The sequence below is a fragment of the Panicum hallii genome, chromosome 1, assembly GCF_002211085.1.
Source record: "Panicum hallii strain FIL2 chromosome 1, PHallii_v3.1, whole genome shotgun sequence".
NCBI lineage: Eukaryota > Viridiplantae > Streptophyta > Magnoliopsida > Poales > Poaceae > Panicum > Panicum hallii.
The window spans coordinates 49,209,701-49,232,084 of NC_038042.1; the positions used below are offsets into that span (position 1 = coordinate 49,209,701).

Genomic DNA, 22,384 nt, shown 5'->3' on the forward strand with positions numbered 1-22,384 from the left:
ACCAGAAATGGTTGTTCTTTTCGTTCAATTTACCCCTGGCATAGCGCTCTTCGATTTTCTTCTTTCTTTCTTTTGGTTTCTTGATATACTCGTATTGACCCGTCTGTGCTCGCCGTGTTTTGGTTTCACAGGTCTTAGCTAGATACCTCACAACACGAGGCTCTGCTTGGCGTGTCAAGTGGGAGATGCTCGTGCTGCTTGCACTATTGCTTCTTTGCCGTGGAATCGGCAGCACCCATGGCTCACCGGACGACCACGCCGGCGACGGCGACATGATGTCGCTGCTGGATTTCAAGAGGGCCATCACCAGCGACCCAAAGCGAGCTCTAGCCTCATGGAACACAAGCAACCCCTTGTGCAGGTGGGCTGGGGTCGCGTGCGGCCGGGCGCACCGGGGGCGTGTGATCTCGTTGGGACTCTTAGATCAAGGCCTCGAAGGTGAAATCACCTCCTCTCTTGGAAATCTCACGTTTCTGAGGACGCTGAACCTGTCCGAGAACAGCTTCTCCGGTCGATTGCCTCCTCTGGCTCATCTCGGCAAACTGAAGGTCCTTGATCTGAGCCAGAACTCGTTGCGCGATGCTATCCCAGATGGATTGGCCAATTGCTCCAGCCTTCGTATACTTAACCTCTCTTACAACTCTCTAGTCGGTGAACTTCACCCTAAACTTGGCTTAATTTCTGGTCTCTCAGCTTTATTTCTACGTCAGAATAGACTCACAGAAATCATCCCACCGTCCCTCGACAATATGACTCACCTAGAAATACTCGATCTAGGAAACAATAGGCTGTCAGGAAGTATCCCTGCTGAGCTTGGAATATTATCGAATTTGTAGAATTTGTATCTGTTTGAAAATAGTTTATCAGGCGGCATACCACAGTCCTTGCTTAATCTGTCCTCTCTACAGATTCTAGCTTTGGGTCAGAATATGCTAGGGGGAGTGTTGCCGCCAAACATTGGTGATGCGCTCCCTAATCTCCGATGATTTTCTTTATACGACAACATGTTTGGTGGTCACATCCCAGCTTCCATAGGCAACTGCTCAAAGATAGAGTCTATCTATTTAGGATCTAACAATTTCTCTGGTCTAGTTCCTCGTTCTTTCGGCAAGCTTACCTGTTCTTTGACAAGTTTCTTCTAGAGATTGCACCATGCTTGCCTGCTTGGTGAACTTGAAGCAAACCTTCCAAAAGAAAATACAATATTTACATGTCAGCGGAGTTGTCTAATGTAAATATTGCAGAATCCCTGGTACACTTTCCAGTGATATGTTAAAACAACTGACGAAAAATTCTTTTCTTTTTGTTATTTGCATAAACCTGTTCTCCCAGAAACACTCAAGTGCTATATGATACTGTATTACGCAAATCAGAACACCTGCAGCACTGCAAAGAAATCTGTTTTGCCTTTGAAGGTCGAAACTGTATACACATATATAATTTTCGAGTTCCAATCCATTTTTTCAAAGAAAACAAGATGATGTATAGCATGCTTCTGATAACCATGATGCTGTACAAACAATTGCAACTAGCGCATGTATCGTGGCAACTTTAATCAAAAGAAAAATAGAGAAATCTCCCATGCTACAGTGGACGGGATCTTTGCTCCTCTGAGGCAAAACGGGTAATCCTACCTACAGGCTGGGAGGATGGCTCCCCAGAACAATAGAGAAATCTCACCATTGTTGTCAGATAGCAAGGTCGTCTGATGGTTTTCAGTCTTTAACAAGAAGCACGAACACCAATCATCTTTGTTTATTAAGCATCGGACAAAAATGTAATTCACTACTATATAGTTCTATTAATATTATCCAGGCAATAATTTGTATGCAGCAATAGTATCATGAAACTCACAGCAGTATATTGACCAAAATGAACTGACAATAAATGTATCTCCTGTTCTCAAACGATACATGTAATTGAAATATAGATAACTACCAAACTATAAACACTTTTCACTGATACGAGACAAGGCTGAAAAAAAAAATTCTTCTAGCACTCCTTTTCCAAGCCATCATTGCCCCAAGATGGTTGCTATATATATGCCAGATTAGGATGGATGGCCATTGTCTTCAAATGAAAGACATCAACTTGAAGTATACAATCAGGTAGAGAGAAAGAGAGAACACTGCACAAATATGCTGCCAGAATAGAAGAGCCGATGCTTCCTTAACACCATATCCTCTCAGGCTGGCAATTGCTCCAAGCAGGATAGCGCTTGGCGTGGAGTACTGAAGCGAAAGAACAAAGCGGTACATATGGTCTTGCTCAACAAGTAGATTCAATTTGTCTGCTAGCGTCACAACACCAATGCCAATGCATGGGAGCACCAAAAGCCTTGCCACAATTATACCGACGATAGTCCTGATGCCCAAGGCATTATCCTTTGGGCCTTCCGCAAGCATGCCTCCGAGAATTAACATCACCGAGGGAACCACTGCAGCAGCTAGGATATCCAAACTATCAGTGAAGAACGAGAGTGGTGCATCAGCCCCGAACACAAAATCTTTCAAGACAGGAACCATGCCGATGATAATGGCAAGCAAAGAGGCAATTGTCGGTGGCTGAAGGACGTGCTGGATTGGAGTCTTTTCAGCTACAACCCTGATCCTTCTGACCATTATTGGCTCTGCCAAACATCTGAGCGACTTAGGACTGCTCGGTCCAGCACCAGAAGTTCCCTCTTCAGTAAAATCAATATCAGGAAATGTATTCTGCGAGGAACCTGAAATGCTCATGAAAACTCTGGCGATGAATGGTGTCTTTGAGTGCTCTGTTACTTTATCAACCATCCCTGGCCATTCCGCCTCATGAAGCAGAGACCTACTGTAGTTGCTGATCTGCTCAGGTTCTTCCTGTATCTCATTACCCTCACCCACAATCTCATAGAACTGCATAGGTGGCTCCATCATGTGGTAGACCAAAGTGTAGACAAGGATAACCGCAACCCACTGAGCAAATGAGACATAAGCGTGTGGTGACTTCATCAATCTTAAAGATCTGCCAGTTCAGTCTCTCGAGGGTGCTCGTAAGAGTAGCTGCGTATGTATGTTCATAAATATGTGTACATGTATATGAGTGTCTGCGTGTGCATTGTGTTTCGGAAAAAAAAACTTACTAAGTTTATGAGTCAAGGTCACGTGATCGAGCGATTGGAAAGTGTGTGCATGCAACGAGCACAGAGAAACAACTGAGGTGGAATCAAACGGGACCAGCTTTGGTCTGATATATATATATGTCATTGGTACATACTCTCATTGGTTGAATCGTAAAACGGCGTCAACCTAATGTTTTGGTGAAATGGACCTAATCAACTGACCTGTACCATTTTCTGCATCAGCATGCTTCTGCTCTTTCCTTTATGTTAGTCATATCCGTGTTTACAAGGAGCATGCAAACATTTAGTCGGACACAGCTTATGCTGCGTGCCGTATTTTTTCAGCATCAGAAAAGGCTCTTAAAGACTAGAAATGGTCGCTTACATTATTGCTACACTATTGCGAATATTTGCTACTTCTGTTCATAGGACACTATATCAACAAAATCTGGAACTAGCACGACAACAACGGTCAACTGGACAGGATCAGCAAGCAATAACTTGCTTCAGTTTGACGGAGGATACGAAATGACACTGCTACCTGGTGGAATGTACATGGGATACCCATCAGACATCAGCAAGTGTGTCGCCCAGTTAGACTCTTTCCATCTGGAGTTCTGTTGGATGGAATCGCCAGGAAAGAGGCAGCGTCTTGTGCGCACTTACGACTCTGCTGGTCTGGCTGTTTCATCAACCTACTTTCTGGAGAGCAAAGTATGAATCACACCTTCCACACCCAAACCCCGAGTAGCAACGGTTTTGTAAGTTCCCTAGCTTCCTCATTGATTAGTTTTGCTGTATGTTGCTCGGTACATGACAATTGAGTATATATTGCCACTTGTCAGACATCATTGTCTACGCAGAACACAGAATCAAACGAGTGCTTCATGCTTCGTTTCGCTCGCATTCTACCAGTGTTTCATGCATCCTCCTTATACTTCATTTTGTGTGGGCATAGATAGTAAGGTTCAAATTTGGAGTTTGCCTCTACCTTTTCAAGTGCCCATGTGGTCGAAACTGAATATTAAAGCATCCTTCAATCTACATGAACTCTCGGCTTTTGCCTGCCGCACTTATCGGAGCCGCTCTACCGCTTATGCCAGGTAGTGTATGCAGTATTGCAGGTTGCAGTAAACTGGTTGGTCAGGCGCTCTGCTGCTGAGATGGGACGGTATCGTTTAAGAGCGGACGGGCATTGCATCCGCACACTAGCCATTCATTTGTGGTCGCTTGTGCTGAGCGCAACTCGAGAGACGACGGCCTTGACTCATGGGTCAGGGTTGGCGTTCGGTCATATCAGTTCGGTCTTTAAATCATTTGAAGATTTCGGTTAGCTGGAAATGACAACAAAAATTTGGTGCAAAATTGTCAAGACTGAACAATTCACTTGCACTCAGTTCGTGCTCGGGGTCAGTCTCGACCAAACTAACCGATCATAAAATCATAAAAAAATAAAATCAAGCACTACCAGACGTGCCACTGCATACAACCCACTAACTCTCTCTCTCTCTCAAAGAGAAGAAAAACAAAAGAAGGGTCAACAGGATCCACATAATTAAAATACAACCCGGTTTCTTAAAAGAAAAGAAAAAGGAAGCAAAAGCTTACCAAGTCTACGAGTCAAGGTCACCGCTGCATACAACAGTGGCATTGTGACTCATTGGGTTGGCGCTCGGTCACATCGTTTCGGTCTTTAAATCATTTGAATAGTTCGGTTGGGTGGAAATGACAACCAATTTTGGTACAAAATTGTCAAGACCGGTCAGTGCGTTCTCGGGTCACTCTTGACAAAACAAACCGATCATATATTAGAAAAAAAATCAAGCATCACCAGTCTCGACTCTCGATCGTCAAAATATACTAGAAATATAGCAGGGTAATTAGAATTGCCAGACTTTTTTTATCTTTTCTTTATTGTTTATTTTCTCCTAAAATTCAATCGCTTATATTAATGTGGCATCCTATCTCTAGAATAATGGGAGTAAAGTAATATATCCACGTAATTAAAATACAATGCGGTTTCTAAAAGAAAAAGCAAAAGCTTGCAAAGTTCCTTGTGGTTGAACCTTTGCTTTTTTCTAAAAAAGAAAAAGCAAAAGCTTGCAAAGTTTCTTAGTGTTTGTATTTTTCTAGATTTATTGCAGGATCTAAACGACGTTATTCTTTCAGTGGTAATTGGTCCTATTTTTACAGTGGTAAATGGCTCTATTTCTTTCAGTGGTCAGAATAACGAGGCGTGTGTGGTGACTTCGTCAATCTTAAAATCTGCCAGTTCAGTCTCTCGAGGGTGCTCGTAAGAGTAGAGCTGCGTATGTATATTCATAAATGTGCGTACATGTATATGAGTGTCTGCGTGTGCATTGTGTTTCGGAAAAAAAAAAACTTACTAAGTCTACGAGTCAAGGTCACGTGATCGAGCGATTGGAAAGTGTGTGCACGCAACGAGCACGGAGAAACAACTGAGGTGGAATCAAACGGGACCAGCTAATATTAATACACAACTAAAGTCCTTCTAACTATTTAAACAACATCTATCTAAATAATTAGTTTAACCAGCAAATGGATTAGCTGGTCCACACAGGATCTTATACGGTGGCGACTCGAGCCTTTGAGCGAGCAAGCATCCCATTTGTGGCGAGCACACATACTTCGTCTTCTCGCTCGGCAGAGAGATATGAGAGATACAGAGTGCTGCCGGAGATATAATAGACAAAAGCAGGTGCGGATCGCTTGCACCAGGAATGGTTGTTCTTTTCGTTCCATTTACCCCTGGCACAGCGCTCTTCGATTTTCTTCTGGTTTCTTGATATATTCGTATTGACCCGTCCGTGCTCGCCGTGTTTTGGTTTCGCAGGTCTTAGCTAGATACCTCACAACACGATGCTCTGCTCGGCGTGTCAAGTGGGAGATGCTCGTGCTGCTTGCACTATTGCTTCTTTGCCGTGGAATCGGAAGCACCCATGGCTCACCGGACGACCACGCCGGCGACAGCGACATGATGTCGCTGCTGGATTTCAAGAGGGCCATCACCAGCGACCCAAAGCGAGCTCTGGCCTCATGGAACACAAGCAACCCCCTGTGCAGGTGGGCGGGGGTCACGTGCGGCCGGGCGCACCAGGGGCGTGTGATCACATCGCTGGAACTCGCAGGCCAGGGCCTCGAAGGTGAAATCACCTCCTCTCTTGGAAATCTAACGTTTTTGAGGACGCTGAACCTGTCCGCGAACAGCTTCTCCGGCCGCTTGCCTCCTCTGGGCCGTCTTAGCAAACTGGAGGTCCTTGATCTGAGCCAGAACTTCTTGTACGATACTATCCCAGACGGAATCGCCAATTGCTCCAGCCTTCGTATACTTGACCTCTCTAAAAACTTTCTAGTCGGTGAACTCCATCCTAAAGTTGGCTTAATTTCTGATCTCTCAGCTTTAAATCTATATCGGAATATACTCACAGGAACCATCCCACCGTCCCTCGGCAATATGACTCACCTAGAAAACCTCAATCTAGGAGGTAATAATCTGTCGGGAAGTATCCCAGCTGAACTTGGAAAATTATCGAATTTGTCGATCTTGTTTCTAGGTGAAAATAGATTATCAGGCGGCATACCACAGTCCTTGTTTAATCTGTCCTCTCTACATGCCCTAGCCTTGGATGGGAATACGCTACGAGGAGTGTTGCCGCCAAACATTGGTGATGCGCTCCCTAATCTCCGAGGGTTGTTTTTAGACAACAACATGTTTGGTGGTCACATCCCAGCTTCCATAGGCAACTGCTCAAAGATAGAGGATATATATTTAGGATCTAACAATTTCTCTGGTCCCGTTCCTCGTTCTTTCGGCAAGCTTTCAAAATTGATTAGCCTTCTCCTCCATGAAAACATGATTGAAGCAAGCAACGATGAAAGTTGGGGATTCTTACATGCAATGGGAAACTGTACTCTTCTACAAACGATTTTCCTAGATTATAATCAGCTACAGGGAGGCATACCGAGTTCAATTGGCAACATGTCTGTTAATCTTCAATATTTGGCATTGTCAGGAAACCGCCTCTCAGGAACAGTTCCCCCAAGCATAGGGAACCTTCATGGCCTAATATATCTGTCGCTAGGTAACGATCTTGCTGGTACAATTGAAGGAAGGTTTGAAAAGATGACGCATTTACAACATTTGTATCTCGAGGCAAACAATTTCACTGGGGCCATTCCACCATCTATTGGGAATCTTACTAACTTGACAGAACTCAGACTATCAGAGAATGCATTCAGCGGCCACATACCAGCTAGCTTGGGAAATCTTCAATTCCTTGCTTCTCTTAACATTAGTAACAACAATCTCAGTGGTAAAATACCAGTTACCTTGGGGAATCTCCAACAGCTCACATTCATGGATCTTGGTAACAATAATCTCGGTGGTAAAATACCACGTACCTTGGGGAATCTCCAACAACTCATAGAGATGGACCTTGGCAACAATAATCTCAGTGGTAAAATACCAGTTACCTTGGGGAATCTCCAACAGCTTATAGTAATGGACCTTAGTCACAACAACCTCGAAGGTGATATACCATCCAATTTGGGAGATCTTGTTCAACTCCAACACCTGGATCTTAGCGACAACAAACTTAAAGGTATCATACCTTAGGAAGTCATTCTGTACACGCACAATATTCAGCTGCACCATCCTGTAATAGTACTTGTTTCAAGGGTCAATACGCGTAGATCGCAAGTTTGCTCCACCAATCTCACCGTCCCACGGTGGACTAATAGCGAACCTTACATGAGATGTACATGTAATTCACTGTGAGCCGATTGCTCCGATGTAAACATCCCATAATCTCATTTTTGTGGTACAACTTCCTGGTATGTTAATGGCATGAAAATCGTTTCTTGAAACTCCATTGTTGGGAGATAACCGGCCATGTTATTTGACGGGCCAAGCCAGCAGCCCTGCTTTAGGCTTTAGCATCCTTCTTCTTTCTTTCACCCTTCGCACGTCAATCTTCATAGGACTGCAGAGAAACACGGGTATGTAGAGTGTCACAAGTTCTATTTTTTAAGAAAAAAGTGTCACAAGTGAAGTGGATGCACGAATGGAACCAGGTTCTGTTTAGCTATCACTATCAGCGATCTGGAGATTGAGAGAAAAACCTGCCTCCGCACCATTATCGGTCTCGCCTGCCCTTACCAGCTCACGGAATTTGACGGGTCAGGGCCAACCCTGCTGCCGCTGTTGCGGTGATTCCGAGCGCTCTTAAACGGCATCGTCCCGAGGCAGCCGATCAAGAGCAACTTATCGCCCGGCCGGGATGAGGATCAGCTGAGCGGCTTCAATCGGTACGGGCGTACGGCAAACCGACAACCGAGGGCCAAAGGTCGCCGCCGGACTCGATCGCCGTGTGCTCCGGCGTACTCCCTTGACCCTTGCCGGCCGGTTCGCCGCGTCTGGAAATCTGTCCGATCCAACCTGGTAATAATCTCCCAGACGGGGACAGTTCTTCAGTAGTTCAGCTCAACTTGCATCCTGGCAAAGCCATCAAACTCGTATGTTCTTTCTTTTTTCGTTTTATTTGTGTACCCGTGTGCTGACATGACATCTTCATGCGTGGCACCTTGCAGAGATATCGAGCTCCTGAGGTGAACGAAGGGAAGCCCACCATGCCTGTAACACTGCCGCTGCTGCTGCTGCTGTGCATCGGACGTGTATGCAGTATTGCACGCAGGTTGCAGACTTGCAGTAAACTGGTTGGTCAGGCGCTCTGCTGCTGCGATGGGACGATATCGTTTAAGAGCGGGCGGGCATTGCATCCGCACATTAGCCATTCATTTGCGATCGCTCGTGCTGAGCGCAACTCGAGGGGCGACGACCTTGACTCATGGGTTGGTGTTCGGTCGTATCGGTTCGGTCTTTAAATCATTTGAAGAGTTCGGTTACCTGGAAATGAAACAAAAAATTGGCACAAAACTGTCAGGACTGAACAATTCAGTTTCGGTCAGTTCGTGCACAGGTCAGTTTTGACCGAACTAACCGATCATAATTTATATGAAAAAAGATAAAATCAAGCCCCATCAGTCTCGATCGTCAAAATGTACTAGAAATAGCTTTTCGTAAAAAATATACCAGAAATATAGCAGGGTAATTAGGATAGCCAAGCTTTTTTTTATCTTGTACTTATTGTTTCTTTCCTCCTAAAGTTCAGTCGCTTATATTTATTTGACATCTTATATCCCTTAGAAGGTAATCGAAGTAAAGTAACAGGTCCACACATACTTAAAATACAACCCGGTTTCTCAAAAGCAAAAAGCAAAAGCTTACCGAGTCTACGAGTCTTTCGAAAAAAACAGTCTAATACGAGTCAAGGTCACCGCAGCATGCAACAGCAGCGTGATTGAGCGATCGGAAAGTGTGTGGATGCAACGAGCACAAAGGAATAGATTTATACGGGCACGCATACTTCGTCTTCTCGCTTGGCAGAAAGATAGGGGAGATACAGTTCCGAGTGTTGCCGGAGTTCAAATAAACCAAAGCGGGCGCGGATCGCTTGGACCAGGAATGGTTGTTCTTTTCGTTCAATTTACCCCTGGCACAGCGCTCTTCGATTTTCTTCTTCCTTTCTTTTGGTTTCTTGATATATTCGTATTGACCCGTCTGTGCTCGCCGTGTTTTGGTTTCACAGGTCTTAGCTAGATACCTCCTAACACGAGGCTCCGCTCGGCGTGTCAAGTGGGAGATGCTCGTGCTGCTTGGACTATTGCTTCTTTGCCGTGGAACCGGCAGCACCCATGGCTCACCGGACGACCACGCCGGCGACGGCGACATGATGTCGCTGCTGGATTTCAAGAGGGCCATCACCAGCGACCCAAAGCGAGCTCTGGCCTCATGGAACACAAGCAACCTCCTGTGCAGCTGGGCGGGGTCACGTGCGGCCGGCCGCACCGGGGGCGTGTGATCACATCGCTGGGACTCGCAGGCCAGGGCCTCGAAGGTGAAATCACCTCCTCTCTTGAAAATCTCACGTTTCTGAGGACGCTGAACCTGTCCGAGAACAGCTTCTCCGGCCGCTTGCCTCCTCTAGGCCGTCTCGGCAAACTGGAGGTCCTTGATCTGAGCCGGAACTCGTTGCGCGATGCTATCCCAGATGGAATCGCCAATTGCTCCAGCCTTCGTATACTTGACCTCTCTGACAACTCTCTAGTCGGTGAACTCCACCTAAAACTTGGCTTAATTTCTGATTTCTCAGTTTTAAATTTATATCAGAATAGACTCACAGGAACCATCCCACCGTCCCTCGGCAATATGACTCACCTAGAAGAACTCTATCTAGGAAATAATAGCCTGTCAGGAAGTATCCCTGCTGAGCTTGGAAAATTATCGAATTTGTCGATCTTGTTTCTAGATAAAAATAGTTTATCAGGCGGCATACCGCAGTCCTTGCTTAATCTGTCCTCTCTACGGCATCTAGTTTTGGGTCATAATAAGCTAGGGGGAGTGTTGCTGCCAAACATTGGTGATGCGCTCCCTAATCTCCGATGGTTGATTTTACACGACAACTCTCTAGTCGGTGAACTCCACCCTAAACTCGGCTTACTTTCTGGTCTCTCAGCTTTAGATCTACACGGGAATAGACTCAGAGGAACCATCCCACCGTCCCTCGACAATATGACTCACCTAAAAGTACTCGGTCTAGAAAATAATAGCCTGTCAGGAAGTATCCCTGCTGAGCTTGGAAAATTATCGAATTTGTCGATCTTATCTCTAGGTAAAAATAGATTATCAGGCGGCATACCACGTTACTTGGGAAATCTCCAACAACTCAGGTGGATGGAACTTGATAACAACAATCTCAGGGGTAAAATACCAGTTACCTTGGGGAATCTCCAACAGCTCAGATTGATGGATTTTAGTCACAGCAATCTCAGTGGTAAAATACCACGTACCTTGGGGAATCTCCAGCAACTCATAATGATGAACCTCAGTAACAACAATCTTAGAGGTAAAATACCAGTTACCTTGGGGAATCTCCAACAGCTTACATTGATGGATCTTAGTCACAACAATCTCAGTGGTAAAATACCACGTACTTTGGGGAATCTCCAACAACTCATGTGGATGGACCTTAATAACAATAATCTCCGTGGTAAAATACCACGTACATTGGGGAATCTCCAACAGCTCTCATCCATGGATCTTAGTCACAACAATCTCGAAGGTGATATACCATCCAATTTGGGTGACCTTGGTCTACTCTACCACCTGGATCTTAGCGACAACAAACTTAAAGGTATCATACCTTAGGAAGTCATTCTGTAATTGCACACTATTCAGCCGCACCATCCTGTAATAGTACTCGTTTCAAGGTTCAATACGCGTAGATCGCAAGTTTGCTCCAGCAATCTCACCGCGCCACGGTGGACTGGAAGCGAGCCTCACTTGAGAAATACATGTAATTCACTGTGAGCTGATTCGTCTGATGAAAAGATCCCATGATCTCATTTTTGTGGTACACCTTCCTGGTATATGTTAATGACACGAAAAGTGTTTCCTGTTTGCTACTGGCATAAACTTGATCTCTTTTTTTCCAACCTTCGCACGTCAATTTTTCATAGTCGTACGAGTGCAGAGAGAAAAGGCTACGTAAAGTGTCACAAGAAAGTGGATGCACGAACGGAATTACGGCTGTTTAACTATCACTATCAGTTGGAGTGGCTTCAATCGGCACGACGGCAAACCGAGCGCCAAAGGCCGCCGCCGCACTCGATCGCCGAAGCCGGCCGACTTCAGTTGGACGGGTTGCCGGTTCGCTGCAGCTACATCTGCAGACCTGTCGGACACGGGGGACAGTTCTTCAGTTCAACTTGCATCCTGGCAAAGCCATCAAACTCGTATGTTCTTTTTTTTTCGTTTTATTTGTGTACTCGTGTGCTGACATGACATCTTCATGCGTGGCACCTTGCAGAGATATCGAGCTTCTGAGGTGAACGAAGGGAAGCACACCATGCCTGTAACACTGCCGCTGCTGCTGCTGTTCTGCATCGGGCGTGTATGCAGTATTGCACACAGGTTGCAGTAATAAATACAATCCGGTTTCTCAAAAACAAAAAGCAAAAGCTTACCAAGTCTACGAGTCTTTCGAAAAAATAATCTACGAGTCAAGGTCACCGCAGCATGCAACAACAGCGTGATTGAGCGATCGGAAAGTGTGTGGATGCAACGAGCACCAAGGAATAGATTTATACGGGCACGCATACTTCGTCTTCTCGCTTGGCAGAAAGCTAGATAGGGTAGATACAGTTCCGAGTGTTGCCGGAGTTCAAATAAACCAAAGCGGGTGCGGATCGCTTGGACCAGAAATGGTTGTTCTTTTCGTTCAATTTACCCCTGGCATAGCGCTCTTCGATTTTCTTCTTTCTTTCTTTTGGTTTCTTGATATACTCGTATTGACCCGTCTGTGCTCGCCGTGTTTTGGTTTCACAGGTCTTAGCTAGATACCTCACAACACGAGGCTCTGCTTGGCGTGTCAAGTGGGAGATGCTCGTGCTGCTTGCACTATTGCTTCTTTGCCGTGGAATCGGCAGCACCCATGGCTCACCGGACGACCACGCCGGCGACGGCGACATGATGTCGCTGCTGGATTTCAAGAGGGCCATCACCAGCGACCCAAAGCGAGCTCTAGCCTCATGGAACACAAGCAACCCCTTGTGGAGGTGAGCTGGGGTCGCGTGCGGCCGGGCGCACCGGGGGCGTGTGATCTCGTTGGGACTCTTAGATCAAGGCCTCGAAGGTGAAATCACCTCCTCTCTTGAAAATCTCACGTTTCTGAGGACGCTGAACCTGTCCGAGAACAGCTTCTCCGGTCGATTGCCTCCTCTGGGTCGTCTCGGCAAGCTGAAGGTCTTTGATCTGAGCCGGAACTCGTTGCGCGATGCTATCCCAGATGGATTGGCCAATCGCTCCAGCCTTCGTATACTTGACCTGTCTTACAACTCTCTAGTCGGTGAACTTCATCCTAAACTTGGCTTAATTTCTAGTCTCTCAGCTTTATTTCTACGTCAGAATAGACTCACAGAAACCATCCCACCGTCCCTCGGCAATACGACTCACCTAGAAATACACGATCTAGGAAATAATAGGCTGTCAGGAAGTATCCCTGCTGAGCTTGGAAAATTATCGAATTTGTCGATCTTGTTTCTAGATAAAAATAGTTTATCAGGCGGCATACCGCAGTCCTTGCTTAATCTATCCTCTCTACGGCATCTAGTTTTGGGTCGGAATAAGCTAGGGGGAGTGGTACCACCAAACATTGGTGATGCTCTCCCTAATCTCCGATGATTTTCTTTATACGACAACATGTTTGGTAGTCACATCCCAGCTTCCATTGGCAACTGCTCAAAGATAGAGTCTATCTATTTAGGATCTAACAATTTCTCTGGTCCAGTTCCTCGTTCTTTCGGCAAGCTTACCTGTTCTTTGACAAGTTTCTTCTAGAGATTGCACCATGCTTGCCTGCTTGGTGAACTTGAAGCAAACCTTCCAAAAGAAAATACAATATTTACTTGTCAGCGGAGTTGTCTAATGTAAATATTTCAGAATCCCTGGTACACTTTCCAGTGATATGTTAAAACAACTGACGAAAAAATTCTTTTGTTTTTGTTATTTGCATCAACCTGTTCTCCCAGAAACACTCAAGTGCTATATGATACTGTATTACGCAAATCAGAACACCTGCAGCACTGCAAAGAAATCTGTTTTGCCTTTGAAGGTCGAAACTGTATACACATATATAATTTTCGAGTTCCAATCCATTTTTTCAAAGAAAATAAGATGATGTATAGCATGCTTCTGATAACCATGATGCTGTACAAAAAAATTGCAACTAGCGCATGTATCATGGCAACTTTAATCAAAAGAAAAATAGAGAAATCTCCCATGCTACAGTGGACGGGATCTTTGCTCCTCTGAGGCAAAACGGGTAATCCTACCTACAGGCTGGGAGGATGGCTCCCCAGAACAATAGAGAAATCTCACCATTGTTGTCAGATAGCAAGGTCGTCTGATGGTTTTCAGTCTTTCACAAGAAGCACGAACACCAATCATCTTTGTTTATTAAGCATCGGACAAAAATGTAATTCACCACTATATAGTACTATTAATATTATACAGTCAATAATTTGTATGCAGCAATAGTATCATGAAACTCACAGCAATATATTGACCAAAATGAACTGACAATAAATGTATCTCCTGTTCTCAAACGATACATGTAATTGAAATATAGATAACTACCAAACTATAAACACTTTTCACTGATACGAGACAAGGCTGAAAAAAATAATTCTTCTAGTACTCCTTTTCCAAGCCATCATTGCCCCAAGATGGTTGCAATATATATGCCAGATTAGGATGGATGGCCATTGTCTTCAAATGAAAGACATCAACTTGAAGTACACAATCAGGTAGAGAGAAAGGGAGAACACTGCACAAATATGCTGCCAGAATAGAAGAGCCGATGCTTCCTTAACACCATATCCTCTCAGGCTGGCAATTGCTCCAAGCAGGATAGCGCTTGGCGTGGAGTACTGAAGCGAAAGAACAAAGCGGTGCGTATGGTCTTGCTCAACAAGTAGATTCAATTTGTCTGCTAGCGTCACAACACCAATGCCAATGCATGGGAGCACCAAAAGCCTTGCCACAATTATACCGACGATAGTCCTGATGCCCAAGGCATTATCCTTTGGGCCTTCCGCAAGCATGCCTCCGAGAATTAACATCACCGAGGGAACCACTGCAGCAGCTAGGATATCCAAACTATCAGTGAAGAACGAGAGTGGTGCATCAGCCCCGAACACAAAATCTTTCAAGACAGGAACCATGCCGATGATAATGGCAAGCAAAGAGGCAATTGTCGGTGGCTGAAGGACGTGCTGGGTTGGAGTCTTTTCAGCTACAACCCTGATCCTTCTGACCATTCTTGGCTCTGCCAAACATCTGAGCGACTTAGGACTGCTTGGTCCAGCACCAGAAGTTCCCTCTTCAGTAAAATCAATATCAGGAAATGTATTCTGCGAGGAACCTGAAATGCTCATGAAAACTCTGGCGATGAATGGTGTCTTTGAGTGCTCTGTTACTTTATCAACCATCCCTGGCCATTCCGCCTCATGAAGCAGAGACCTACTGTAGTTGCTGATCTGCTCAGGTTCTTCCTGTATCTCATTACCCTCACCAACAATCTCATAGAACTGCATAGGTGGCTCCATCATGTGGTAGACCAAAGTGTAGACAAGAATAACCGCAACCCACTGAGCAAATGAGGCATAAGCGTGTGGTGACTTCATCAATCTTAGAGATATGCCAGTTCAGTCTCTCGAGGGTGCTCGTAAGAGTAGCTGCGTATGTATGTTCATAAATATGCGTAGTGTTTGTGTGTGCATTGTGTTTCGGGAAAAAAAACTTACTAAGTCTACGAGTCAAGGTCACGTGATCGAGCGATTGGAAAGTGTGTGCATGCAACGAGCACAGAGAAACAACTGAGGTGGAATCAAACGGGACCAGCTTTGGTCTGATATATATATACTTATGCACTTTGTACATACTCTCATTGTTTGAATCGTAAAACGGCGTCAACCTAATGTTTTGGTGAAATGGACCTAATCAACTGACCTGTACCATTTTCTGCATCAGCATGCTTCTGCTCTTTGCTTTATGTTAGTCATATCCGTGTTTACAAGGAGCATGCAAGCATTTAGTCGGACACAGCTTATGCTGCGTGCCGTATTTTTTCAGCATCAGAAAAGGCTCTTAAAGAATAGAAATGGTTGCTTACATTATTGCTACACTATTGCGAATATTTAGCTGCTACTGTTCATAGGACACTATATCAACAAAATCTGGAACTAGCACGACAACAACGGTCAACTGGACAGGATCAGCAAGCAATAACTTGCTTCAGTTTGACGGAGGATACGAAATGACACTGCTACCTGGTGGAATGTACATGGGATACCCATCAGACATCAGCAAATGTGTCGCCCAGTTAGACTCTTTCCACCTGGAGTTCTGTTGGATGGAATCGCCAGGGAAGAGGCAGCGGCTCGTGCGCACTTACGACCAGTGGCGGAGGACGCCGAAAATTTTAGGTGTGGCGGACGGGGCTGCGGGCGGCGGCGCGCGGGGCCTGCGGCGGCGGGGCAGCGGGCGCGGGAGCCTGCGGCTGCAGGGCGGCGGGCGCGGGGCCTGCGCGGCGGGAGCCTGGGGCTGCGGACTGGCGGTGGATTACTAGATTATGTTTAAATATTATACGGAAATAAAGGTTCACAATAAAAATATGGTTTAGAAGTACCTCAAATGAAGAAAAACACGTAAAGTACGCATCAAATCAACAATTGGACCAAAGAAGCTGTCAAACAAAGAGAAAACATAAATTAGTAACGAAATATTAGAGTTAAAATATTAAATGTAATACAAGATACACAATGCTAATTACTTTAGCAAACAGCCAAGATACTGGTGAATGGTGCCCAAATGAGAACGATGCAGATTGCAGAACATATAGTTTCATAGATTACACATCTACAGATATACTCAATGACAAAGATGAAAAAACATAGTTACGCATATACTTACCGGCTACCGCACGTAAAGCCTTTGCCCTTATTACAGGAGAATTTTCTCTCAAGCTAGCCTGAAAAAACACTGGGTATTAACTCTAGAACATCTAGACTAAAATGATATGTCAGGAATCAACCACGTACCAAAAGAAGGGCAAGAATTTGGCATTGATACAATTTAGCAATATAGAAATTAGCTACCAGCAATTGATACAAACATTATAATGGCGACACATGATCACCTAAGGTCCACAATTCATAATGATCAGATTGTATAATTAGGTGCATACAGTTTTCTTCTCATAAGAATTGAGTGACCTAAAGAACTGATTGTAAACCACCCAGACTCAAATGTTCACCAATCAAATAGTGATTGACATGGCACATTACTTGTAAAACCGAGTAAAGGCAAACACTACTCTACACGCATAATATTCAGACTACATATGATGTTCAGAAATTATAGACCAGACAAATTCCACCCAAAATCATTATCCTGTCTGCAATCAATAAAAGAACAGAGCCACAACCTAGGATAGATTTTATGTGCCAAGTAGTAACTCATACATCTTATACAAAAAGAAATTGCTGTAGAGAGACAGAGAGAGTGACACACATATAGAGAGGGATGCAAACGACGCTTGGCCAGGGAGAGTTGGGGCACATAATGTGATTATTGTGATAGGAAAAAGGTTTGAGTCATTGAGTGCCTGGTGAAGAAGATGACCTGATGCGTCGGACAGCAGGAGGCGGTGCAGGCGTGCAGCCGATTGACTCCAACCTGCGGCTGCGGGCGGCGGCCGGCAGCGCGCGGGGGCGGGGGCGCGGGGCCGCGGGCGGCGGGCGGCGGCCGGCGGCGCGCGGGGGCGGGGCTGCGGGCGGCGGGGGCGGGGGCGCGGGGCCGCGGGCGGCGGGCGGCGGCCGGCGGCGCGCGGGGCGGGGCTGCGGGCGGCGGGCGCGGGGCCGCGGGGCCGCGGGCGGCGGGCGGCGGCCGGCGGCGCGCGGGGGCGGGGCTGCGGGCGGCGGGCGCGGGGCCGCGGGGCCGCGGGCGGCGGCCGGCGGGCGGCGGCGCGCGGGGGCGGGGTCCTGCGGGCGGCGGGCGGGCGGGGGCGGGGGTGCGGGAGGGCATTGCAGGCGGCGGGCGGGTGGGGAATGGATAGGGTAAAATTTTTCTGTTGGGCTGGGCCGGGCCGAGGTATGGCGAACGCCATACCTCGCCACATTGGGCCCTCCGCCCCTGCTTACGACTCTGCTGGTCTGGCTGTTTCATCAACCTACTTCCTGGAGAGCAAAGTATGAATCGCACCTTCCACACCCAAACCCCGAGTAGCAACGGTTTTGTAAGTTCCCTAGCAACCTCATTGATTAGTTTTGCTGTATGTTGCTCGGTACATGACAATTGAGTATATATTGCCACTTGTCAGACATCATTGTCTACGCAGAACACAGAATCAAACGAGTGCTTCATTCTTCGTTTCGCTCGCATTCTACCAGTGTTTCATGCATCCTCCTTATACTTCATTTTGTGTGGGCATAGATAGTAAGGTTCAAATTTGGAGTTTGCCTCTACCTTTTCAAGTGCCCATGTGGTCGAAACTGAATATTAATGCATCCTTCAATCTACATGAACTCTCGGCTTCTGCCTGCCTCACTTATCGGAGCCGCTCTACCGCTTATGCCAGGTAGTGTATGCAGTATTGCAGGTTGCAGTAAACTGGTTGGTCAGGCGCTCTGCTGCTGAGATGGGACGATATCGTTTAAGAGCGGACGGGCATTGCATCCGCACACTAGCCATTCATTTGTGACCTTGACTCATGGGTCAGGGTTGGCGTTCGGGCTTTAAATCATTTGAAGAGTTCGGTTAGCTGGAAATGACAACAAAAATTTAGTACAAAATTGTCAAGACTGAACAATTCACTTGCACTCAGTTCGTGCTCGGGGTCAGTCTCGACCAAACTAACCGATCATAAAATCATAAAAAAATAAAATCAAGCACTACCAGACGTGCCACTGCATACAACCCACTAACTCTCTCTCTCTCAAAGAGAAGAAAAACAAAAGAAGGGTCAACAGGATCCACATAATTAAAATACAACCCGGTTTCTTAAAAACAAAGAAAAAGGAAGCAAAAGCTTACCAAGTCTACGAGTCAAGGTCACCGATGCATACAACAGTGGCACTGTGACTCATGGGGTTGGCGTTCGGTCACATCGTTTCGGTCTTTAAATCATTTGAATAGTTCGGTTGGGTGGAAATCACAACCAATTTTGGTACAAAATTGTCAAGACCGGTCAGTTCGTTCTCGGGTCACTCTTGACAAAACAAACCGATCGTATATTAAAAAAATAAAATCAAATCAAGCATCACCAGTCTCGACTCTCGATCGTCAAAATATACTAGAAATATAGCAGGGTAATTAGAATTGCCAGGCTTTTTTTATCTTTTATTTAAACCAGCAAATGGATTAGCTGGTCCACACAGGATCTTATACGGTGGCGACTCGAGCCTTTGAGCGAGCAAGCATCCCATTTGTGGCGAGCACACATACTTCGTCTTCTCGCTCGGCAGAGAGATATGAGAGATACAGAGTGCTGCCGGAGATATAATAGACAAAAGCAGGTGCGGATCGCTTGGACCAGGAATGGTTGTTCTTTTCGTTCAATTTACCCCTGGCACAGCGCTCTTCGATTTTCTTCTGGTTTCTTGATATATTCGTATTGACCCGTCTGTGCTCGCCATGTTTTGGTTTCTCAGGTCTTAGCTAGATACCTCACAACACGAGGCTCTGCTCGGCGTGTCAAGTGGGAGATGCTCGTGCTGCTTGCACTATTGCTTCTTTGCCGTGGAATCGGCAGCACCCATGGCTCACCGGACGACCACGCCGGCGACGGCGACATGATGTCGCTGCTGGATTTCAAGAGGGCCATCACCAGCGACCCAAAGCGAGCTCTAGCCTCATGGAACACAAGCAACCCCCTGTGCAGGTGGGCGGGGGTCACGTGCGGCCGGGCGCACCGGGGGCGTGTGATCACATCGCTGGAACTCGCAGGCCAGGGCCTCGAAGGTGAAATCACCTCCTCTGTTAGAAATCTAACGTTTCTGAGGACGCTGAACCTGTCCGCGAACAGTTTCTCCGGTCGATTGCCTCCTCTCGGCCGTCTCGGCAAACTGGAGGTCCTTGATCTGAGCCGGAACTCGTTGCGCGATGCTATCCCAGATGGAATCGCCAATTGCTCCAGCCTTCGTATACTTGACCTCTCTAACAACTCTCTAGTCGGTGAACTCCATCCAAAACTTGGCTTACTTTCTGGTCTTTCAGCTTTAAATCTATATGAGAATAGACTCACAGGAACCATCCCACCGTCCCTCGGCAATATGACTCACCTAGAAGAACTCCATCTACGAAATAATAGCCTGTCAGGAAGTATCCCTGCTGAGCTTGGAAAATTATCGAATTTGTCGATCTTGTTTCTAAGTAAAAATAGTTTATCAGGCGGCATACCGCAGTCCTTGCTTAATCTGTCCTCTCTATGGCATCTAGCTTTGGATCACAATATGCTAGGGGGAGTGTTGCCGCCAAACATTGGTGATGCGCTCCCTAATCTCCGATGGTTTTTTTTACACCACAACATGTTTGGTGGTCACATCCCAGCTTCCATAGGCAACTGCTCAAAGATAGAGGATATAGTGTTAGCAAGTAATAATTTCTCTGGTCCCGTTCCTGGTTCCTTCGGCAAGCTTTCAAAATTGTCTTTTCTTGTCCTCGATGAAAACATGATTGAAGCAAGCAACGATGAAAGTTGGGGATTCTTACATGCAATGGGAAACTGTACTCTTCTACAAATGATTTCACTAGAAGATAATCAGCTACAGGGAGGCATACCGAGTTCAATTGGCAACATGTCTGTTAATCTTCAATATTTGGCATTGTCAGGAAACCGCCTCTCAGGAACAGTTCCCCCAAGCATAGGGAACCTTCATGGCCTAATATATCTGTTTCTAACCGGTAACGATCTTGCTGGTACAATTGAAGGAAGGTTTGAAAAGATGACGCATTTATGGTATTTGCATCTCCAAGCAAATTATTTCACTGGGGCTATTCCACCATCTATTGGTAATCTTACTAACTTGATACATCTCCTACTGTCAGAGAATGCATTCAGCAGCCACATACCAGCTAGCTTGGAAAATCTTCAATTCCTTCTCTCTCTCAACATTAGTGACAACAATCTCAGCGGTAAAATACCACGTACCTTGGGGAATCTCCAACAACTCATGGTGATGGACCTTGGTAACAATGATCTCAGTGGTAAAATACCACGTACCTTGGGGAATCTCCAACAACTCATAATTATGGAACTTGGTAACAACAATCTCAGTGGTAAAATACCACGTACCTTGGGGAATCTCCAACAGCTCACATTCATGGACCTTAGTCACAACAATCTCGAAGGTGATATACCATCCAATTTGAGTGACCTTGGTCAACTCTACCACCTGGATCTTAGCGACAACAAACTTAAAGGTATCATACCTTAGGAAGTCATTCTGTACTTGCACACTATTTAGCTGCACCATCCTGTAATACTAGTTTCAAGGGTCAATGCGTAGATCGCAAGTTTGCTCCAGCAATCTCACCGCGCCACGGTGGACTAGAAGCAAACCTCACATGAGAAATACATGTAATTCACTGTGAGCTGATTGGTCTAATGTAAAGATCCAGTAATCTCATTTTTGTGGTACACCTTCCTTGTACGTTAATGACACGTTTCCTGTTTGCTATTGGCATTGAAACTCTATTGTTGGCAGATAACCCGGCCATGTTATTTGACGGGCCAAGCCAGCAGCCATGCATCAGCATCTATTCATCCACGGTCAACTCAATCGCTTGGATCTTAGCTCCAATAATCTCTGAGGTCTCATACCTTAAGAAGCCATTACAGTATGTCCTTAGTATTGACCTGTGTCATCGTAGTGTGGTTTTGAAGCCCCAATGCACAAAGATGACAAGTTTCTTCTAGAGATTGCACCATGCTTGCCTGCTTGGTGAACTTGAAGCAAACCTTCCAAAAGAAAATACAATATTTACTTGTCAGCGGAGTTGTCTAATGTAAATATTGCAGAATCCCTGGTACACTTTCCAGTGATATGTTAAAACAACTGACGAAAAAATTCTTTTCTTTTTGTTATTTGCATAAACCTGTCCTCCCAGAAACACTCAAGTGCTATATTATACTGCATTACGCAAATCAGAACACCTGCAGCACTGCAAAGAAATCTGTTTTGCCTTTGAAGGTCGAAACTGTATACACATATATAATTTTCGAGTTCCAATCCATTTTTTCAAAGAAAATAAGATGATGTATAGCAAGCTTCTGATAACCATGATGCTGTACAAACAATTGCAACTAGCGCATGTATCGTGGCAACTTTAATCAAAAGAAAAATAGAGAAATCTCCCATGCTACAGTGGACGGGATCTTTGCTCCTCTGAGGCAAAACGGGTAATCCTACCTACAGGCTGGGAGGATGGCTCCCCAGAACAATAGAGAAATCTCACCATTGTTGTCAGATAGCAAGGTCGTCTGATGGTTTTCAGTCTTTCACAAGAAGCATGAACACCAATCATCTTTGTTCATTAAGCATCGGACAAAAATGTAATTCACTACTATATAGTTCTATTAATATTAT

At 45.6% G+C, this 22,384-nt stretch overlaps 4 protein-coding genes across 13 annotated transcripts; 2 read left to right on the forward strand and 2 right to left on the reverse strand.

The window, feature by feature from the left end:
* Positions 1–1,923: 1,923 nt before the first annotated feature.
* Positions 1,924–3,002, reverse strand: LOC112890569 (protein PIN-LIKES 2-like). Its single transcript, XM_025957440.1, has one exon. It carries the CDS (start codon positions 2,985–2,987, stop codon positions 2,073–2,075), a length of 915 nt encoding a protein of 304 aa, XP_025813225.1. The 5' UTR covers positions 2,988–3,002; the 3' UTR covers positions 1,924–2,072.
* Positions 3,003–5,661: 2,659 nt separating this feature from the next.
* LOC112890492 (receptor kinase-like protein Xa21) lies at positions 5,662–14,199 on the forward strand. 10 transcript variants are annotated; one of them, XR_003228313.1, is made up of 4 exons: positions 9,952–10,074; positions 11,710–11,971; positions 12,046–12,442; positions 12,564–14,199. XR_003228313.1 is itself a non-coding variant. In XM_025957399.1 (3 exons), exons 1-3 carry the CDS (start codon positions 5,772–5,774, stop codon positions 7,731–7,733), a joined length of 957 nt encoding a protein of 318 aa, XP_025813184.1. In that variant the 5' UTR covers positions 5,662–5,771; the 3' UTR covers positions 7,734–7,944. The 10 variants fall into 10 exon arrangements, 5 of the variants coding, with proteins under 5 accessions (XP_025813184.1, XP_025813163.1, XP_025813169.1 ...); XM_025957399.1 differs by lacking the exons at positions 9,952–10,074; positions 11,710–11,971; positions 12,046–12,442; positions 12,564–14,199 and adding exons at positions 5,662–5,816; positions 5,952–6,261; positions 7,132–7,944; XR_003228314.1 differs by lacking the exons at positions 11,710–11,971; positions 12,046–12,442 and adding an exon at positions 6,125–6,261 and having other exon boundaries at positions 8,708–10,074.
* Positions 14,200–14,270: 71 nt separating this feature from the next.
* Positions 14,271–15,401, reverse strand: LOC112890579 (protein PIN-LIKES 2-like). The gene has a single exon (XM_025957450.1). It carries the CDS (start codon positions 15,344–15,346, stop codon positions 14,507–14,509), a length of 840 nt encoding a protein of 279 aa, XP_025813235.1. The 5' UTR covers positions 15,347–15,401; the 3' UTR covers positions 14,271–14,506.
* Positions 15,402–19,157: 3,756 nt separating this feature from the next.
* Positions 19,158–22,162, forward strand: LOC112890590 (leucine-rich repeat receptor-like serine/threonine-protein kinase BAM2). The gene is made up of 3 exons (XM_025957456.1): positions 19,158–19,312; positions 19,448–19,757; positions 21,503–22,162. The coding sequence occupies exons 1-3, from the start codon at positions 19,268–19,270 to the stop codon at positions 21,712–21,714; spliced, it is 567 nt and encodes a 188-aa protein (XP_025813241.1). The 5' UTR covers positions 19,158–19,267; the 3' UTR covers positions 21,715–22,162.
* The last annotated feature ends 222 nt before the right edge of the window (positions 22,163–22,384 follow it).